The 18032-nt window shown below is 35.4% G+C and overlaps 1 protein-coding gene across 1 annotated transcript in view; it reads right to left on the bottom strand.

Moving 5' to 3' along the window:
• Window positions 1-6559: 6559 nt before the first annotated feature.
• LOC107560747 (inactive phospholipase C-like protein 2) overlaps window positions 6560-18032 on the bottom strand; it is a 55306-nt gene continuing 43833 nt past the window's right edge. Inside the window, exons 4-5 of the mRNA XM_016245004.1 lie at window positions 11591-11700; window positions 6560-7189 (exon numbers count right to left, since the gene is read on the bottom strand). Coding sequence (XP_016100490.1) covers window positions 6995-7189; window positions 11591-11700 — 305 coding nt within the window. The 3' untranslated portion in view covers window positions 6560-6994. The remainder of the gene's footprint in view (window positions 7190-11590; window positions 11701-18032) is intronic.

Here is an 18032-nt window from a genome sequence, read left to right as displayed (position 1 = left end):
GATGACTAATCCTCAGACCTCCATCACATACAGAACAGAGAATGAGAGAAAGTAGAGAGGAGAGAGGTGAGGTGATTTTGTCCGAAGTTCAAACTGTGTTGGTGGCTGGCTTGTATAAGGTGCTAATGGCTGCTTGTTAAGGACCGTATCAGTTCAGCTGAAAACCTTCTTCAGCAGTTTCACTCCAATCTTCAATGTCTCTGCTTTGAGCATGTTGTGCCATAATTAGATGCTATACACTAAGCTCAAGAAACTGTAGTTTGGTACTATGCATCCTTGTCACCCAGCAGTCTATGTCCGGATGTTTAAGTTTGTCTAATTTGTGGTGATATTGTGCTCACTTTCTACAGCCCATGAGTTTGGTACATCTGCTCTGCTCTCTCTCTCTTCAATGAAACAGCAGGATTTTCTGTCGTCTTCTCTTAAAAGCGGCTCAATATACAGGCTTCATCTCTTTACTTTGTTGGTTGTGTTCTGTCTCCTCAATGCCTCCTCTCAGTCTTCACACAACTTGTCCACACTTCTCTTTTTTTCTTTGAATTCCAGTTCTTTGTTGTTTTTTAGGTTGTCCGAATACAAGGTCAGATGATTCTTTGCATCCTTCTCTTCTTTTTCATCTGTTGTGTTCTCTCTGAGGCAGGTGCACAATCTCTACTGCAGCTCTCTTCCACTCACTGCTATCTCTCTACTCTTCTGTCCCTCCCTCTTTCTCTCTCGTTCCCTTTCTCTCTCCCACTCTCTTTCAAAAGGAAGAAGCACAAAGAGTAACAATGGCAAAAAATGGCACACGTAGATCACAGTGAACATAAATTCTCGAAGAACCTTAAAAAAAGTACTAATTAACTTAATTCATAAATATAATTTAATATGACAGAATAAAACTGAATACATTAGGTTGCACCAAAACAAGTAATTTTTATACTTATTATATTATTTATTATATGTATATATTTATAGTTTTTTTACTGTTATCATTCATATTTTTATGAGGAATATCTATCTATGTATTATTTTTTATATATGTGAATGTTTGGTGTTTGGACTATATATACAGTATATATATATATATATATATATATATATATAAATAAAAGAGCTCAAGTTTTTTTACTATTAATATTCATCTTTTTTATTTGGAATATCTATCTATCTGTCTGTCTACATATAATTATTACATACTGTATAATTATTAAACTACAATGAATAATAATTACCTTAACAGTGAAGCACTGATTGCTGCTGAGTGGATGCAAATATATATTTGTTTGTGAGAAGACAATCTACCTGAAAGCCTGCAGAAAAATCTTTCACATTTAACCAAATTAATATAGCACAAGCAGATCTCTAGTGACTGAGTGACAGTTATAGAGGCTGTAATGGGAGCAGTACTGAGTCTTAAAACCACAAATAGAGAGACTTTAAGGGCTGAAGTGGGTTTAAAGGGACATTGACATTACCAGAAACACAAGAGTTAGGTGGAGAGAAAGAGAGATGGTGTGAAAAGGGAAAGCAGAACAGCCATCTGTGCTGAGCAGATATTTACATATATTACCAGACAAAAGCAGCGTCTCCCACAACACACACAGGAATTTCTATAAGGGTGAAATCTGAAAGGATACAGCTCTGGGTCAATACTTACTGGCAAGGCTGCAGGAACAATCTGAAAATTGTTTTCACAGGCAGTGGGAGTCAAGGGATTAAAGCATGGGTCTTTGAAAAACACAAATTATCTCCTAAAACGTGTCAGGTTGTTAAGACAAGCTGTCACAATGATACTGGGGCAAGTTTTCACACGCGTTTGTGTATGATTCATTGTGTATGACTGCGTTCATGATCATTATATTGGATCAAATTATCAGAAAAAGTCATTAAAAAAAAAATCACATAGGCCTTCTATTTCATAATTTGTGATATGTTGTGGAAGAGCATTTTCTTCCCAAGATAACATTTCATTTCATGTTAGAATGAGTGCAACTGTAATTTTTGTTTGTTTCTCAAGCTTTAGTTGTGTAGTTTTAGCCTCAAGCAATTTAGTTGTTTTATTTAGGTTTTGTGAGTTTTCATACATTTCTCAAACCAAAAATGTTTTTCTTGAACTTTATTGTGAAGTCATTGTTATTTTACAATATTTACATCGTCTGCCACCTGCTGACCAAAAAACATACTACACATGACTAAAATATAACAACCCATCTTTATAAAACATATGATGACTATAATAAAATGCTCATCATGAACATCTATTGAATTTAGTTGCGTGTTTCATTAATCAGGGCAGAGACAGGTGATAGGCCTATAGCTGTTCACTAGGGAAATGAAAGGATATATTGCACCTTGTGATTCCCTCAGAACTTTTAATGCTTTTTTTTTTAAACGAACATTTACTTAGGCCTACGTACAACTTACGTTATAGAGACATAAAATTAACATTAAATTACATTTGACTGTATGTGACTTACGTTAGGGGGGGACGTATATCTCTTTGGGTAGCCTAACTTATTGTTAATCACAAACCTTTTTTTTACTCGAATCAAAAACGTTATTTTAAAACCCCATTAAGAATTAGTCTTCTGTGTCAGCCTACAAATTGACGTCTCCAATGAACAGCTCTTCTGTGTGTGTTTTTTTTTAAAGCGGCAAGTGTCATCGTTTTTCATAAGCGTCCAGATCTTCAGGTTCCCTGGGCACCAGATATTTCAGCGGACGCTCCAGTCCGAGTCTCAAGGGCGAGCTCACCGTCCCTCCCGCGAACACGAGCGGCAGGTGCCCTCCGTCCTCCAATCTCTTTCCCATAGTCAGGATTCCCGCCGCTTGATTGCGTGAGCCGTGCAGGAGTTGTTGCAGGCGGTCTTGGACGCGTCTCTCGCCCACTTTACGTTTGCCAAGTGTTAGAATCCCGACAGCAGCGTCGTTATTAAAGCGGCCGATATGCCTGGCGACGGAAGTGTCGTTTCGGCGTCCCGCTCGGCACAGAATCTCGTATAATTTGCAGGACCTTGACGCGCTCGAGCAGCAGGTGGCCACGCCCTCTGCGTCTCGAGCCAGGTGCGCCAGCAGAGCCATGAAGAGGAGCAGCCGAACTCTCTGATGGAAAGAGAGGATGCGTTCAATCAAGGGTGAATATTAATTAAACAGTTCCGACTTTTGGATAATAGCAGCGCAATACGGAGTTTTTATCACTTTTTATCCCATATACACTGAAAAAACTATTTCATTCATCCAATTAAAAAAAATGTAGGGTAATGATTCACATCTATATTTCTTAACCTTTTTTTTCAGTGTAGAAATCCACACAGAAATCCTCCACCACACTAAAAAAAAAAAGTTCTTATTAAACTATTCATCTGATTTTGATTGCTTGTGTTTTATCTGATTGTTTTTATGATCGAAAGTGATTTATGAAAATAGAATCTTCACCACACTAAAATGGGCTTATTTTAAATAATGAAACTCGATTTGTTTGTTAGTGTCCCTTTATTTGTTTGAATTGAAATATATATATTTTCTTTTAAAAATGTTATTTTCCATTACCTGGCAGGTACAAATAGAAAACTTTCAAGATAATTAAATAGTTAAATTATAGTATATCTCACATAAAAATTGTTTATTCCAAGAATTCTGAGTTCTAATTACTATGAGTGGACAGCTGCCAATAATAACACTAGCCTTGTTGATTAATTTTAGAGATTTAATTAATTTTGGAGAAAAAGAAAAAAGTCTGTTTTTGAGTTAAATGTTTTAAATCTTCTATTGAAGAATCTTCTTTTGGAAAGTTTACTGATTGCGTTACTCTTTATTAGTTCAGCTTAGCAGCTGCAGCTTGTATAATTTTTTGGTTCCAATGAAGCTTCATGACCAGCATGAATGTCATTGCAAATGAAACTGTATTATCCCCAGATGGAACCATTAAAATGTTAGCTTTCAGTTTAAATCGATCAAATAATTTCTGAACAGTCTCTGACTGGTCTTACCTTGGCTGTGCAGTCCATGAGTCTGGCTGCTGCCCTGGTCTTGTTGTAGACAAATGTCATGTATCTGATGGACTTCAAAGATGGTCCTTTCACTCTCTGATACGGGACTAGTGTTTTTTATACAGATGTGCCACCCACCCCTTCATCCTCCGAGGTTAATTATAGGCATAAATTAGACTGACAAAGAAATCCAGCTGATATTACCCCCTTTATTTCTTCAATGTCATGTTCCTCATTTGACGCTGGATTATGATACAATGAAGAACTGTTGGGATTGTTAGCATCTTTGTCATTAGCGTGTGCCTGTATCCAAGTAATTGTACAGAGAGCTCTTTAGGACTATTGTGGAGGGGCAGACAAGCTTCGTTAGCGAATGCCAACAGAATGAGTGTGTGATGAGGCCTGGACTTAATTAGCTGCAAATGTAGAAGGTCCTGATATAGTGACAAAAGGCTGAATGGAACAAAAGAGCAACAGCGCCACGGCGTCACTAACAGATAAAGCAGCAGGAGAATAAGAATGACAGGATGCCTTTGTGTGAAGCGGAAGGTCAGAGAGCAGTCAGAGGTAATGACCAGATACACAGGTAGATGGAGCATCCCAACTCGCCACAGAGAAAGATCAGTATATTTATGTGATGTGTGATGGATTGCATGAGTAATGGCATTCACATTACATGTAAATGGAGGTTTTGGGATGTGAGCAAGTCATAGGACACTACAAAGAATTCTAGAGATGGCTAATTATGATGAAACGTACAGAGAAATGTAAAACATGAAGGAATTCAAAAATGATGCAACACATATCATCTTAGTTGTAAATGGCTGTATATGAATGTTTGTAATGGTCTGTAACAATGCCATGTGTCTTTGGATACATTAGTTGTGTTCCTGTAGCTTAATATAACAATGCCAAAGTCTTGTGTTCGATTCCCAGAGGACACACACTGACAATGTATTTCATGAATGCACAATTCATTTAAAACTTGTATGATCTTTTGTCATTTACTCTACCTTTGAAAAGTTTTTATTCAGCAATGATGCATTAAATTGACCAAAAGTGATCAAATAATGTTACATAAGATTTCTATTTCAAATAACATTGTCTTTAACATTGATAATAATAAGAAATGTTTCTTGAGCTGCAAATCAGCATATTAGAATGATTTCTCAAGGATCATGTGACACTGAAAACTGGAGTAATGATGCTGAAAATTCAGCGTTTGCCATCACAGGAATAAAATACATTAAAAAAATTATTAAAATAGAAGACTTTTTTAATGTTGTAATAATATTTCACAATATTACTGTTCTTTCTGTATTTTTGATCAAATAAATGCAGCCTTGTTGAGCATAAGACTTATTTCAAAAGCAATACAAAATTTTATCGACCAAATTTTTGAACAGTAGCTTATGTCCTCTGATTTTTTGAAAATGTAATACAACATAAGTATAAAAAAAAATGACCTGGAGACGTTTCTGATGTCATTCAGCTTTTATATAACACCATGTGGGCTTTATAAATGATGGACATAATCTCACTCAGATGTTATTTGACATTAATGTGACAGTAAACACCCAAATTCTTTGACCCAAACGCTATTTCCCACCTTTGTCTCCCAACCGTTCACATTTTCTGTTCCTGTGAAGTTTCCACTGAAGAAAACTGGTACAGAATGACACCCGTTTACATAAATATAAAATAACCTCCATTTTAATTAACACCTCCCCACAATATTAACAGCAGTAATAACAATATTCATGAACAGGGTGTATTATTGGGTGTGATGTGTTTCTTAATGAGATGGTCAAGTGTCCTTTACTTTGTCTTAAAATTATTAATTCTTCATTTATTGAAATATTTATTTGCTTGTCTGATCCTCAGTGGTGCTTTTCTCAACGACTGAGATCTGTATTTTCCCAGAGTTTCTAATCTTCCCAGTAGAGCCTATTTCCAGTTTAGAAACAATTTACACACTTTTCCTTATTCAAAATACACCGCATATGCATCACACATACATATATATACACACACACACACACACACACACACACACACACATGACCCCTGGAGAAAGGCCCTTTTAGGACCAAGGTGTATTAAGCTGACAGTTTTTATATTAGTCAGTTCTAAATTTCATACAAATGTGTGGAGGAGCCAGCAGGGGGCGTGAGAGATTCTTTAGTTCTAAGTTGGTGTAAAATGAGGAGGCCTTTGCCTCTGTAAGTGGTTTGCATTGTATTTGCTGTCTTGTTCTGTTTGCTGAAGCTCTCTTTGTTTGCTCAAAATGCTTTACATCTCTATCAGCAAGTAGTTTTGTACTTTTCGAAAAATTTGGTCCCATCTGGAGTCTGGCGATATTTAAGTTCAAACCCCTCCATGCAGTTTTGACCCATTTTAGACTTTACTGCAGATTTACGAACATACGTTTTCTCAAAATAAGATAGTTTGAAGAATGTTTTAACCACTTTTGTCCATACAATGAAACTGTATGTTCAAAACAGCACTGGACCCCATTGACTTTCATTGCATGGACAAAAACCACGAGAATATTAATATTTCAAAATACCTTCTTTTGTGTTCAACGGAAGAAAGTCATACAGGTTTGGAATGACTTTGGGGTGAGTAAATGACAGAATTTTAATTTATCACTTTAAATGACTGAATATGATTGAGATTTGGGGCTTTTGACTGGAGTCGTGGTTAGAGTAAGTGATCACAGCTAATTTGCAACAGCAGCTGTGTTCACAGGAGAGCAGGTCACTATAATCCTTTAAAACACGACTCCACGCCGGGGATACCAATGTAAGACCTGAGCCCAGCAGGCATGGCGGAGCTGGGAAGAGAGTAAAGCACACTGATCAAAGTTAAACTGTCTCCTGTTTGTCCTTTACTGATTCAACCCACCTGACTCTTTCCTTTACGGCTCCCTTTCCCTGGTCTAAAGTGGCGAAGACCACCTTTCCTCACAATATGGATCAACTAAAAAAAAAAAAGGATGATAATTGTTCTCTTCGTCTCTCTCAGTGCAGGGTGGTGTTGTCCGGCTCAGTCTCGTGGATGGTGTGCAGGAGCCTTGCGTGGGGTGGCAGAAGAGGTGAGGCAGGGGATGTGGAGGCTCCGTTCTTGGCCAAGCCGCACGAGTGAGCAGCACAGTGAATCTGTCGCAAAGTGTCTGCCGCTTCTCCTTTTGCATGCTTCAACAAGTCTGCCTGACCCTAAGAGACACAGGGGGAAAAAAAGAGAAGTTTACGTCTTGACAGTAAACACAGTCAAAGTTGTGAACTTCTGAGGTTTCACAACAAAAATGTGCAAGCAGGAGGTGCTAAAATTGTGCAAATTGCAATAATTCATTCCAAATCGAATATTGTCAAACATATGGAAACCATGCATTCTTTTTTTTTTTTTTAGATAATAAATTAATAAATTGATACAAAATTTAAAAAAAATTAGAAATTATAACTGTGATCTTGACATTTCTTGAATCTTAAGAAAAGCATAGAAAAAAATGAAATATAAAGAAATAAATATTTGTAATTTGTAAATATACGTTTATTTATTTTAATGTTTTATATAATTTTTTTTTTATAATAATATATCAATAATGTATCAAAATTGCATGATTAAAATTAAAACGTCTCCATACTGCATAAAAATGTTCTTTCTCATTGCTAGATGCTAGATGCAAACACTGAGAATAAATCATAAATGCTACTTAAATGCAATGAAAGCATCCAGCCTGCAGGGTTCAGTCTAACACAAGGTGACTGAGCACATCATCCCAAAGTGTCACAGGATAAAATTAAGCGTGAAATGAAGTGGTTTATCAGCATAATGAAGCACACAATATTTCAAATGAATTAGTTTTAGGGGTTTGTGCAATATCTGAGAGAAAACCAAATTTAAAAATATAGGCATACATATGTTAACTTTATTTATTAAATATATTACAAATGTACTTAATAAATAAATTATATATATTAAATATATATAACATTTATATAATGCAATAATTTTTAAAACACTGCTTTGGAAAAACACTGTGAAAAGGGCTTTATAAATACATTTATAAATACATATAATATTATACATATAACATTTAAAGAGTAGAAAAGAGCATATGCTGTTAAAGTTACACAATTATTAATAATTCAGATTTTCAAGATAATATTTTTTTAATTGCTGTTAGCTTTAATACAGTGACAATGTAATTTTTTAACATCACATTTTAAATATCATACAATATGATTTTCACACAGTATTAACAGGTTTCTATTCATGAAAAAATAATGCTGTCTTTAAATTTTAGGATGTGTCCCTCACAAAGATTATATTATAATTGTATTGTTTTGAAGCTATTTAGTTAATCATTCTTAACGTACACTTGTTTGGATTTATTATTAATATGTAATTATACTTATATTAGTAATTTAATCAAATTCAACATACATTTTATATTCAAAGTTGGTAAACTCATTCATTAATAAGAAAAAATGTAAATCAAGAAACGCTTTAGAATCGGATCATCATTTCCAGAATCAAAATCAGACTGGATCGTGTAGTGCCTAAAGATTTCCACGCCTAATTATCTTTGGGTGTAGATAATCAATACATTTGAAAAACCCTTATCTATTTGTGCGAAATTCATGTATTTCAACAGAAATAAATAAATCACCCCATGCACACAAAGACACATGAACAGTACGTTTTGTGTGAAATACAAACAGTTCAATCCCTTTTAGGCCTCTTTAGTGCTTTAGTCTAAAGTCATCTAATTCAATGAAAGACTTAAGACAACAATCCACCCCACCTGTGCTGCATACCTGCTCTGCAAATGCACACAAACCTATTTAAAAAAAACCTCTCTATTTTAAATACATAAACATCCATTAAATATACTACAAAAATATTCTAAAACTTAGATAGCTCAACAAGAGTGAATTGCCAATGACAGCCAATGACAATTAAATCTACAACTAGACCAAACACACATCCATACGGTTGTTCCGCAATTTGACACGTTCATTAACACTATCGCACATTAAAGATGACATCTCTTTATCTTTGTTCCTATTGTGTGCGGTTTATCTGTTTACATAAGTATGGACACAATAATTTGTTAGAAAACATGGCACTTTAATGAAGCTTATCTTATCATGAACGCCATAAATATATAAACACATCTCCAGAGAGATAAAGAGCGAGATCTGGAAAGAAGGGGGGAAAGTAGATATGTTCACTTTATGGATAGCTCTTTTGTTTTACCATGTTGCCAGGACTACAGATCAAGATGTCTGACAATGTTGTTAGCAATCTGCACAAATTTGACTTTTCACAGTGTTGGTGGGATAATGGGTAAGACTGGAAAGACCCTTGAGCATCATTGCAGGTTAATTGTCTTTCTTCCATGTGCTATATCTGTTTAGAGATGCACAGTATATGGCAATATAAATTACCATAATTTAACGTTTACTTAAATCAATTACTCCAGTCTTTAGTAGCGTAGTTCGTCTGTTAATATCACATGCACTTTTTTGTCTGTTGTTTTTTTTAGTCACTCAGACGCAGGCAGTGCTCTGCAGCAGACAAAAAACTAATATAGCTAAAACAACCGCATAGCCACTCTTTAGTGTAGATGCATGTTGATTTTATTAGACGATGCCATGATTATAAATGAGAGTGACTTCTGGTTAGCATGTATTAAAAGGGGTCGTGTTTAGTCACTATTTAGTGTGGTATTTTTTGACAATATTCACTCATCATGACAGTAAAATAGGGCATTCTAAGTCAATATACTGCAGTATTTCCTCTCTCAATCAGTAGAAAATATGGTTAACACCCGGTCATGCATGAATAAAAAAATACCGTCATGTACCGTGAAACCAGTATCATTTTGAAAAATACTGTGATATACATTTTTGGTCATACCACCCAGCACTAGTCTTTAGTGTCATATGATCCTTCAGAAATCATTCTAATATAATGATCTGAAGAAACATTTCATATTATTATCAATGTTAAAACAGTTGCGCTTCTTAGAAGTCCATAACAATAAATAAATAAATACATCAATAAAATTTATTAATACCTGAAAGCTACAAGAAGCTGCATAGCAGACAATCCTAGTACCAATCAGGGCCCGGTTGCATGAAAGTCATAAAGCTAAGAAATCCCTTAGTTATAAGGTTAAGGGAACCCTTAGTGAAACTTGGGTTGCAAGAAAAATCCTAAGGGTCAACTTATGGCTGTCATTAAGTATTCCCCTTAATTATGTAAGTGTTCCCTTAAGCATTGCTACAAAGTCCTTAGTAACTATTTCACCTTGATAAATTTAAGGGACCAAAACAGCTCCCTTAAGTCATCTTAAACTCAGTATCAGCAGGATTTTTAAGCTCAAATGTAAGACTTAAGACATTTTTAAGACCTGCACAAATAAAATATATGAGTGTAGTAGGGCATTGACTATGGTAACATATTAAACTGTAAAATGACTGTAAAAAGCATGACTTACAGGTTTTTACAAAACAAAGTTTTATATAATTTTTTTAAGAAAATGGATGTTGAATCAATTATTATATTAATTTAAACAATTATTATTAATCTTTACATGAATTCAATATTAATACAAATGTAATGTATGTCTTAATTGTTTAGATTTTTATAATGCATTATCTTCTTGTCGATCCACCTGTTCACATTTACAACTCTGAGTGTTTGCAGCATCAAAACATGGGTTAATTTTCACATTTGGTAAATTTTCCTTCATTGGTCAGCAGGAGGCGCTTTCACTTTAGAAAAAAAGTGGTTTCCTCGGTAACGACTACAGGTGCATCTCAATAAATTAGAATGTCGTGGAAAAGTTCATTTATTTCAGTAATTCAACTCAAATTGTGAAACTCGTGTATTAAATAAATTCAATGCACACAGACTGAAGTAGTTTAAGTCTTTGGTTCCCCCTACCAAGTATTGAGTACATGTACAGTAAATGAACATACTTTCCAGAAGGCCAACAATTCACTAAAAATGTTTTTTTATTGGTCTTATGAAGTATTCTAATTTGTTGAGATAGTGAATAGGTTTTTCACAATTAAAAGAACCAAAGATTTTTTTTCCCCCCCTAAGGAATATCCCTAAGTCAAATTACTTAAGGACTTTAATGCAACCGGGCCCAGATCAATAAAAAAGCAGAGACAATATGGAGATCCTATACTAACGCCAATACTATGTTGGGTGATACATTTGTATTAACAATAATAGTAACTATTGATATGATTACACTACAGACTTTTTATAATAATGCACACATATAATTTTATAAATTACGCTGTTCTGTAATTCCACGGCTTCAGAGTGCAAGTTTAAGGATCACGTAGTTTTAACTTCAGCCACTGTAAGGTACACAACGATATCAGGATAAAAGCTATTTAATTGTGGCCTAGACTAGCGTGAAATCTGATTGGATGTGGTTTAGCTGCAAGCCAGGAAACACTTGGAGTAACTGCACTGAATGCATACCTATTAGCAAGCAACCCTGTAAAGATTATCCCCTATACTGAACTGTTGTGCAAAATAAGGTAAAGAGGAAATAACATAATAGAATATAAAGAAAAACTACAAACCTTCAGCACAGTGATGTTCCAAGCGTAACTCTCCATGGCCTTCTGTAACTTCCTCCCTTTCAGTCCCTCTCTTGCCCCGATCCGATGCAGATCCTCATGAAAGTCCAATCCTGAAAGTCCAATAAAGCAACATCTGTTATGGTTCCTAGACAGCATACAGTGGACCTCAAGAATATGTTTTGTAAACATATGGGCAAAGATATCACAGAGTAATATGGGCGCATTATTATTGTTAGAAGCTGTTTTTTCTGACACGCTGCCACAGGGCAACCGAATCGCAGTCGTGACTCACTTCATATATCATTCACAGCAGAGACAGTCACAGAGATAGGAAAAAACAAACAGAGCACTGCGACAAATGGATGCATTAAAATGAAAACATGAGAAAATAAAAAGAATCTGCTTCAAATAATAGAGCCGATGAAAGGCCAACTGTACGATTCAGAAATGTTTGTTAACAGCATCTCAGTGTCCGTGAGCCAATCTGATGGCAGATAAGTAAGTGCTGTTTATGTTGACAAAAATTGGTGGCACAAATGTTTTTTTTCTCACGGAGAACAGTTGATATCTGACTACACTCTATCAAAAAGACTTTTCTACCTAGTAAACAAAAGTACATTTTGCACCAATAGCTATTAATCCCTTATGAAAAAGTGTTGTGGCAGCACCAGGTACTTTCCGTTGGGGATTTCTGTCACAAATATCTTTCAGGTTAAAGAGAGAAAAGCAATGTTTACCCTTTAAAAGTGAAAGACAGGTAATAGAAATGGAAGGCCGTCTTAAGGATTTTTGGAGGTGAAATCCAGTCATTACCGCTCTCTATCCAACTTTGCTTCCTATCTAGCTACTGTCCTATCATAATAAAGGCTGAATAATGCCAAAACAAACAAATAAATAATAATAAACCAATTAAAATAATCAGTTAACTGCAACTATATTTTTCAATGTAATTCCAGATCTTGCCATTTGTGACTTCATATCTCAAAATTTTAATGATCAATTATCTATTTTTTTTTTCTGTGAGGTTGAAACGGTTATCCATAATTATAAAACGGATAGTTCCGGTCCTTGATTCTGATTGGTTGAACCAAGTCCGAAGCTGTTGTAAATTACCCTACAAACACACACCTTTGTTTACATTTGTGTGTTGTTCGGCAACCACTTTGTTGGAACCACGACCATTTCTGAGGAACTACATTGTTTGGCGGAAGAATATCATTACACGTTATTTTCTCAGTTTTATTTTGGGAAGCCTTAATACGTATATGGAATAACTGTTTTATAAAACCAATAAGCCCCGTGAAGCCGTGGTTTACAGTGAATTATTGCTTTAATTAAGGCTTATTGCTTTAATATGACATTCAAAGGTTAAAGGAAGCAACAGCAAAGTAGTGCTCCAATCACGCACATGTTTCACACTTCCTGTTTCTTGAATTTGCTGCCTGTTTTACTTTTACTCTGGTTTTAACACACACTCTCATGGATAAAAACCCACAAACCTGCAGAACACATTTGTGACATCCTGAATGAAACGCTAGCTATGATGTGGGCTCTCAGCTGGTGCGACTAGTGCACATGTGTAAGAGAAACGTCTGAGTGTGTATTTGTGCAAGTTCAGACACACCCTCTCTAGGCACTAAGCCTGAAGGTGTCAAAACGCTCCCTAACACCTGCCCATCGTCCACTTCGCTCAGCTAGGATTCGGTCCAAGAACAGCTCCTCTTGTCTCCACTGCCAAAGCTGATTTTTATGCCAAGATACATTGCTACTGCAAGGTTAGCAAGTCATAAATACTCTTTTTTTTATGTAAAATCGGCTGTAGTTGCTCAGCATTCATATGATTTTACATGGGCCTCGAGGCCACTAGTGCACAGCTGTAAACGAGTACAGCCATGCACGCTCAAGTTTATTTGCTTACCATGTCAGTATTCTGACCACATTGTTATCTAAATGAGCTCACCTGGAGCTCCACGTTTTCAAGGGCACAGTGCGAGGAAAGGGCTTGTGAAAAGACAACCATCATTTCCACACAATGTTCCTTTCCGAGCTGTCAGCATGTTAGAGGATGGCTGCATGTGTTTGTGTCTGCGAGCCTTTGAAGTTTGATACAGATGAGAGTGTTTAATGACAGACAAAGTTGCCCTGTTACGTTTAATGTGGTTGCTATGGCAATGGTGATGTATGCCGCCTCCTGATTGGATGATCGGATGTGACATGTTTGCATGTGGGATGGGATCTTTGAGTCGAAGGTGTCATGATGAAGGCAAGAGAAGAAGAGCTAGATGAAGAAAAGGATTAAGGGAAGAATTGAAGGACAGGATTAAAGTAACAGAATAAAATGCAGGACTGAGTGATTGCGATGAATTAAAGAAAGACTGTGTTAGTTACAGGCAGTATTGAATAGGCGTTTAAATGCGTAGATGATTTGAGTCCTTGAATATCAGCATGTCAAGTAGATTCTTATGAATATAAGCTGAACGCATACAGTTATATTTATACACATGCATGTGTGAGTAAATGCGTTTGAATGCATTTAAACATGCAAGTGTGACAGTCCATCCATCCACCTGACATGTTGCAAACCACAAATAGGTCACAGATCTGTTCTGATGAGAACATGTAAAGCTATAGTAAATGCAAATACAAGAGAAAATATAATTCTGCATTGTTGGGATAATTGTATTTTTTGTTAAAGTGCAAATTTGAAAACTCAAAAACGAACTCCCCAGTTTAAAATATAAGTTATTTCCTACCCTTCTGAAGCCAGGATTTGACATCTGGAGATCTGCGAAGTCATGATTCTCTGTGATTCGCCCCTCGACACGCCCCTTAACATGTGTCATTGTCATATATAATCAAGAAGGTGTGTGGTACAATGACAGTTTACTCTGTTCAATGTGTCTCTAATGTACATTGTGTTTTCACTGTGTTAGTTATGATGAAAGTATTCGTGAGACTGCAGAAATCGTGTTCAGCTACAGTGTAACGCTAACATTTGATGCAACGGGAGTAGTTCTAAATATAGTGCTATAACCAAAACAATTAGTTTTCACAATTAGTTCATCTTGGTGGCTGTTATAGTAAAAATGCTGTAAACATTTATTCATTTCATATGCAAAGATGTTAGCCAACCATAGCAGTGGCCATTTACATTGAAGTCTCTAAGCAGAGGGGAATTTATATATAAATTATGACAATTTTAGATTAAAAAAAAAAAAAGATTATAAGTGCACCTCAGGAAATGTTATAAAATAATAATTTAAAAAATGCAGTTCATGCCCCTTTAACTAAAACCTGAACTATTAAAACTACTAATTGAAATAAAGCTGAAATGAAATATAAATATTGGATGAAAAATGTAAAAGTAAATGAAAATTGGAAATGTTGCTTTGGCAACTAAAAAAAAAAAAAAAAAAAAAAAGGTTAGGTTAAAGTAGTAAAATTACTAAAACTAGAATTGAAATGAAATATTTTTTAAACAAAAAAATACAAAAGCACATAAGAAAATTATTAAAAAATAAAAATTAAAAATTAAAATCGAAACTGAAATATAAAAAAGTAATCTAATTCAAAATTTAAATACATATTATTATCGTATATAAATAATACAAAAAACACTGGTTGAGATATAAAAAGGCAATATATAATATTTTCCGCCAAAATACAATAATTTAGTGGGAAAACCCCTGGTTATGCTAATTCAAATTTTGAATGAATGTTTGTTTAATGTGTCAAATCACACTTATGCTGTTCACAAAAATGGTCAATTATTCTATTCAGTTTACGTTATGTTACGTTAGGCCTAAGCAGATCATGGTAACATCAATACAGTTTTTACAATAAACAATTTTGGCTTTAAACTATTTAATGACATTTAAAAAAGGCACATTATTCTTTTAGTCTGACTGAAATTGAAATGCATGTAAGCATCCAGGGAAATGAAGAGTATATTTCTGCCCTTATGCAACCATGGGACACAATAATCAACTGAACACGTGAGCATGAACAGACAGTTATTCTTGTCCTTCCCTCAATCCCTCAATCCTCTCCATCATAATTACTTAACTCACATTTAATTAGCAGAGTCTGACCGAAGTGTTTATTAGAATGGAGAGGTGCTGGACATGGCTATCAGCGCCTTCCACAGCTCTCCGTCTCTCTCAAACAGCTGCTCACCCTCCCCTCACGCTGCTAATTAAGCTTCAGATCGGCAGCTGTGACACTCACCCGGACCAGTCCAGATCCGCGCGGCAGAATGTGAGAGACTGCGAGTGCTGGAGAAACGGCTTTATTTTTGAGTCAAAACCAGTAAGAGCAGAGAAGGTCATTAGCAAAGGCATGATTCAACCTCTCCAGCGGCGCAAGATAGATGAAGGGAGGTGGAAGAATACGAGATGAGAAAGAGTGGGCGAGGAGACGGCGCTAGAGCACGCCAACCTTGTTTATTTACTGATGCTCTGTTGCTCTCTAAAGCAGATTTCTCCATTAACATGGTGACACAAGGCCGACCAGGGGTTCTGAGGAAACGTTATAAAACTGATTGTTCCAAATTTTGATTCTGATTGCATGAGCTCCATTCAAAGCTGCTGGAAAATGAATATAAACACACACCTGTATTAATACACACATTATGTATTAATGCACAATGTAGCTTAGCAACCACAAACAGCCTGAAATTAGTACAATCAGCAATATTTCTTAGTATAAGATTTTTATCAATAATAATTACAGACTAATTTGTGTCGTGTTACGCCTAAGGCCGCAGTCACACTAGACATTGCACTCGACTGACTTCCATTCATAAGCTCATGTAAAGAAGTTTCACGTTTCAATTTTGGTGAAAAAGATCACAAAATTTGAGTCAATGTTATATTTTCAGAATTTGAATGTGCACGACCATTCAAAAGTTTTGAGTCAGTACGTTTCTAAAAAATAATAATAATAATGAATAAATAATACTTATTCTGAAAGGATGTATTAAACTGATCAAAAGAGACAGTAAAGACATTTACATTGTACAAAAACTTTCAAATAAAAGCTGTTATTTTTAACTTTATCCACCTTTTTCTTTAACGCGGAAGTAAGCCTCCGGTTCATTAGCTGCTGTAGGGAAATAACGGGAAGAATAACAATGTGCAGTAAACGGTAAAACTGTCTGCATTATAAACCAGTGTGTTCGTAATTAAGACAACACATTCGAATGATATAGTAAGACACACCAATTTTTAATATCAAGCAGCAAAACGAGCCGTTCTGTACAGCTAAAAATAGCTGGACGCGGATGAGACCGGAAGCCAGACCCATAGAATTTACAAATGGCCGCGCCCATTTTTACAGGAAGAAAAAGGTGGATAGTATTCGAAGAATACTAAAAAATATATATCATGATTTCTGATGATAATAAGAAATGTGTCTTGAGCAGCAAATCAGCATATTAGTATGATTTCTGAAGGATCATGTGACACAGAAGACTGGAGGAATGATGCTGAAAATTCAGCTTTGCATCACAGGAATACAATTAAATGAATTTGAAATTTGAAAAGGAAGGATTAAATTCATTTATTTTAAAATATATTCAAATAGAAAACATTTCTTTTAAATTTGCAATAATATTTCAGAATATTTCTGTTTTTACTGATCAGATAAAGGCAGCCTTGATGAGCATATTCAAAAATATAAAAAAATCTTACCATCAACATTTTGAATGGTTGTGTATATGGGGGAGCTGTGGCCTAATGGTTAGAGAGTCAGACTTGTAACCCAAAGGTCGCGGCAGGTTCTCAGAGTCTTGGTAGTCTGCTGTGTGTGTGCACGTGGATGGGATGAATACAGAGCACAAATTCGAAGTATGGGACACCCTACTTGGCCACAAGTCACTTTCACATTTCACATTTATTTAAAAAACAGAAGCCCTTAAGCGTGATATCATATCCTATTCCCTGTTGTGTCTTATAAAATGTTGCATTCTTAAAATATAGTGTTATTGCAACTAATGAACACCCCATTTCCGCTGTAAAATCACTGCAATGCATGACCCTCGTGGCATATACTTTTATTAATTTATGAGATAAATTATTGATAATAAGTTTTGTTTTTTTAAACAAACATTGTTATATTAAAGTATATATATTTCTCTCTCTCTCTTGCTCAAATCTTAGCTTTATCTATGTGAACACAGTAAAAAGCTTTAGGGCACAAGCCCCCTTGCATCACTTCAAAATAATGGACAATTCTGTCTGTTGGTATTTGTGTTATGTCAAATGTGGGTAAAAAGCCCCCAGGCTATGCAATACTGTCCACAGGAGGTCAGATGACTAAAATGTTTTTCCAAAACATGCAAAAAGACACAAAGAAAAACAGTTTTCCACTGTGCTCTGTAGAAACAGTCACATCAGCTACAGAGTAGATTATTATAGAGTTCACTGATTATTAATGGAGCATG

This window comes from Sinocyclocheilus grahami, unplaced genomic scaffold, assembly GCF_001515645.1.
Source record: "Sinocyclocheilus grahami isolate Dianchi unplaced genomic scaffold, SAMN03320097.WGS_v1.1 scaffold741.1, whole genome shotgun sequence".
In the NCBI taxonomy this organism is placed as follows: Eukaryota; Metazoa; Chordata; class Actinopteri; order Cypriniformes; family Cyprinidae; genus Sinocyclocheilus; species Sinocyclocheilus grahami.
The sequence above is the reverse complement of the archived record's forward strand: the minus strand, read 5'-3'. Positions and strand labels throughout refer to the sequence as shown.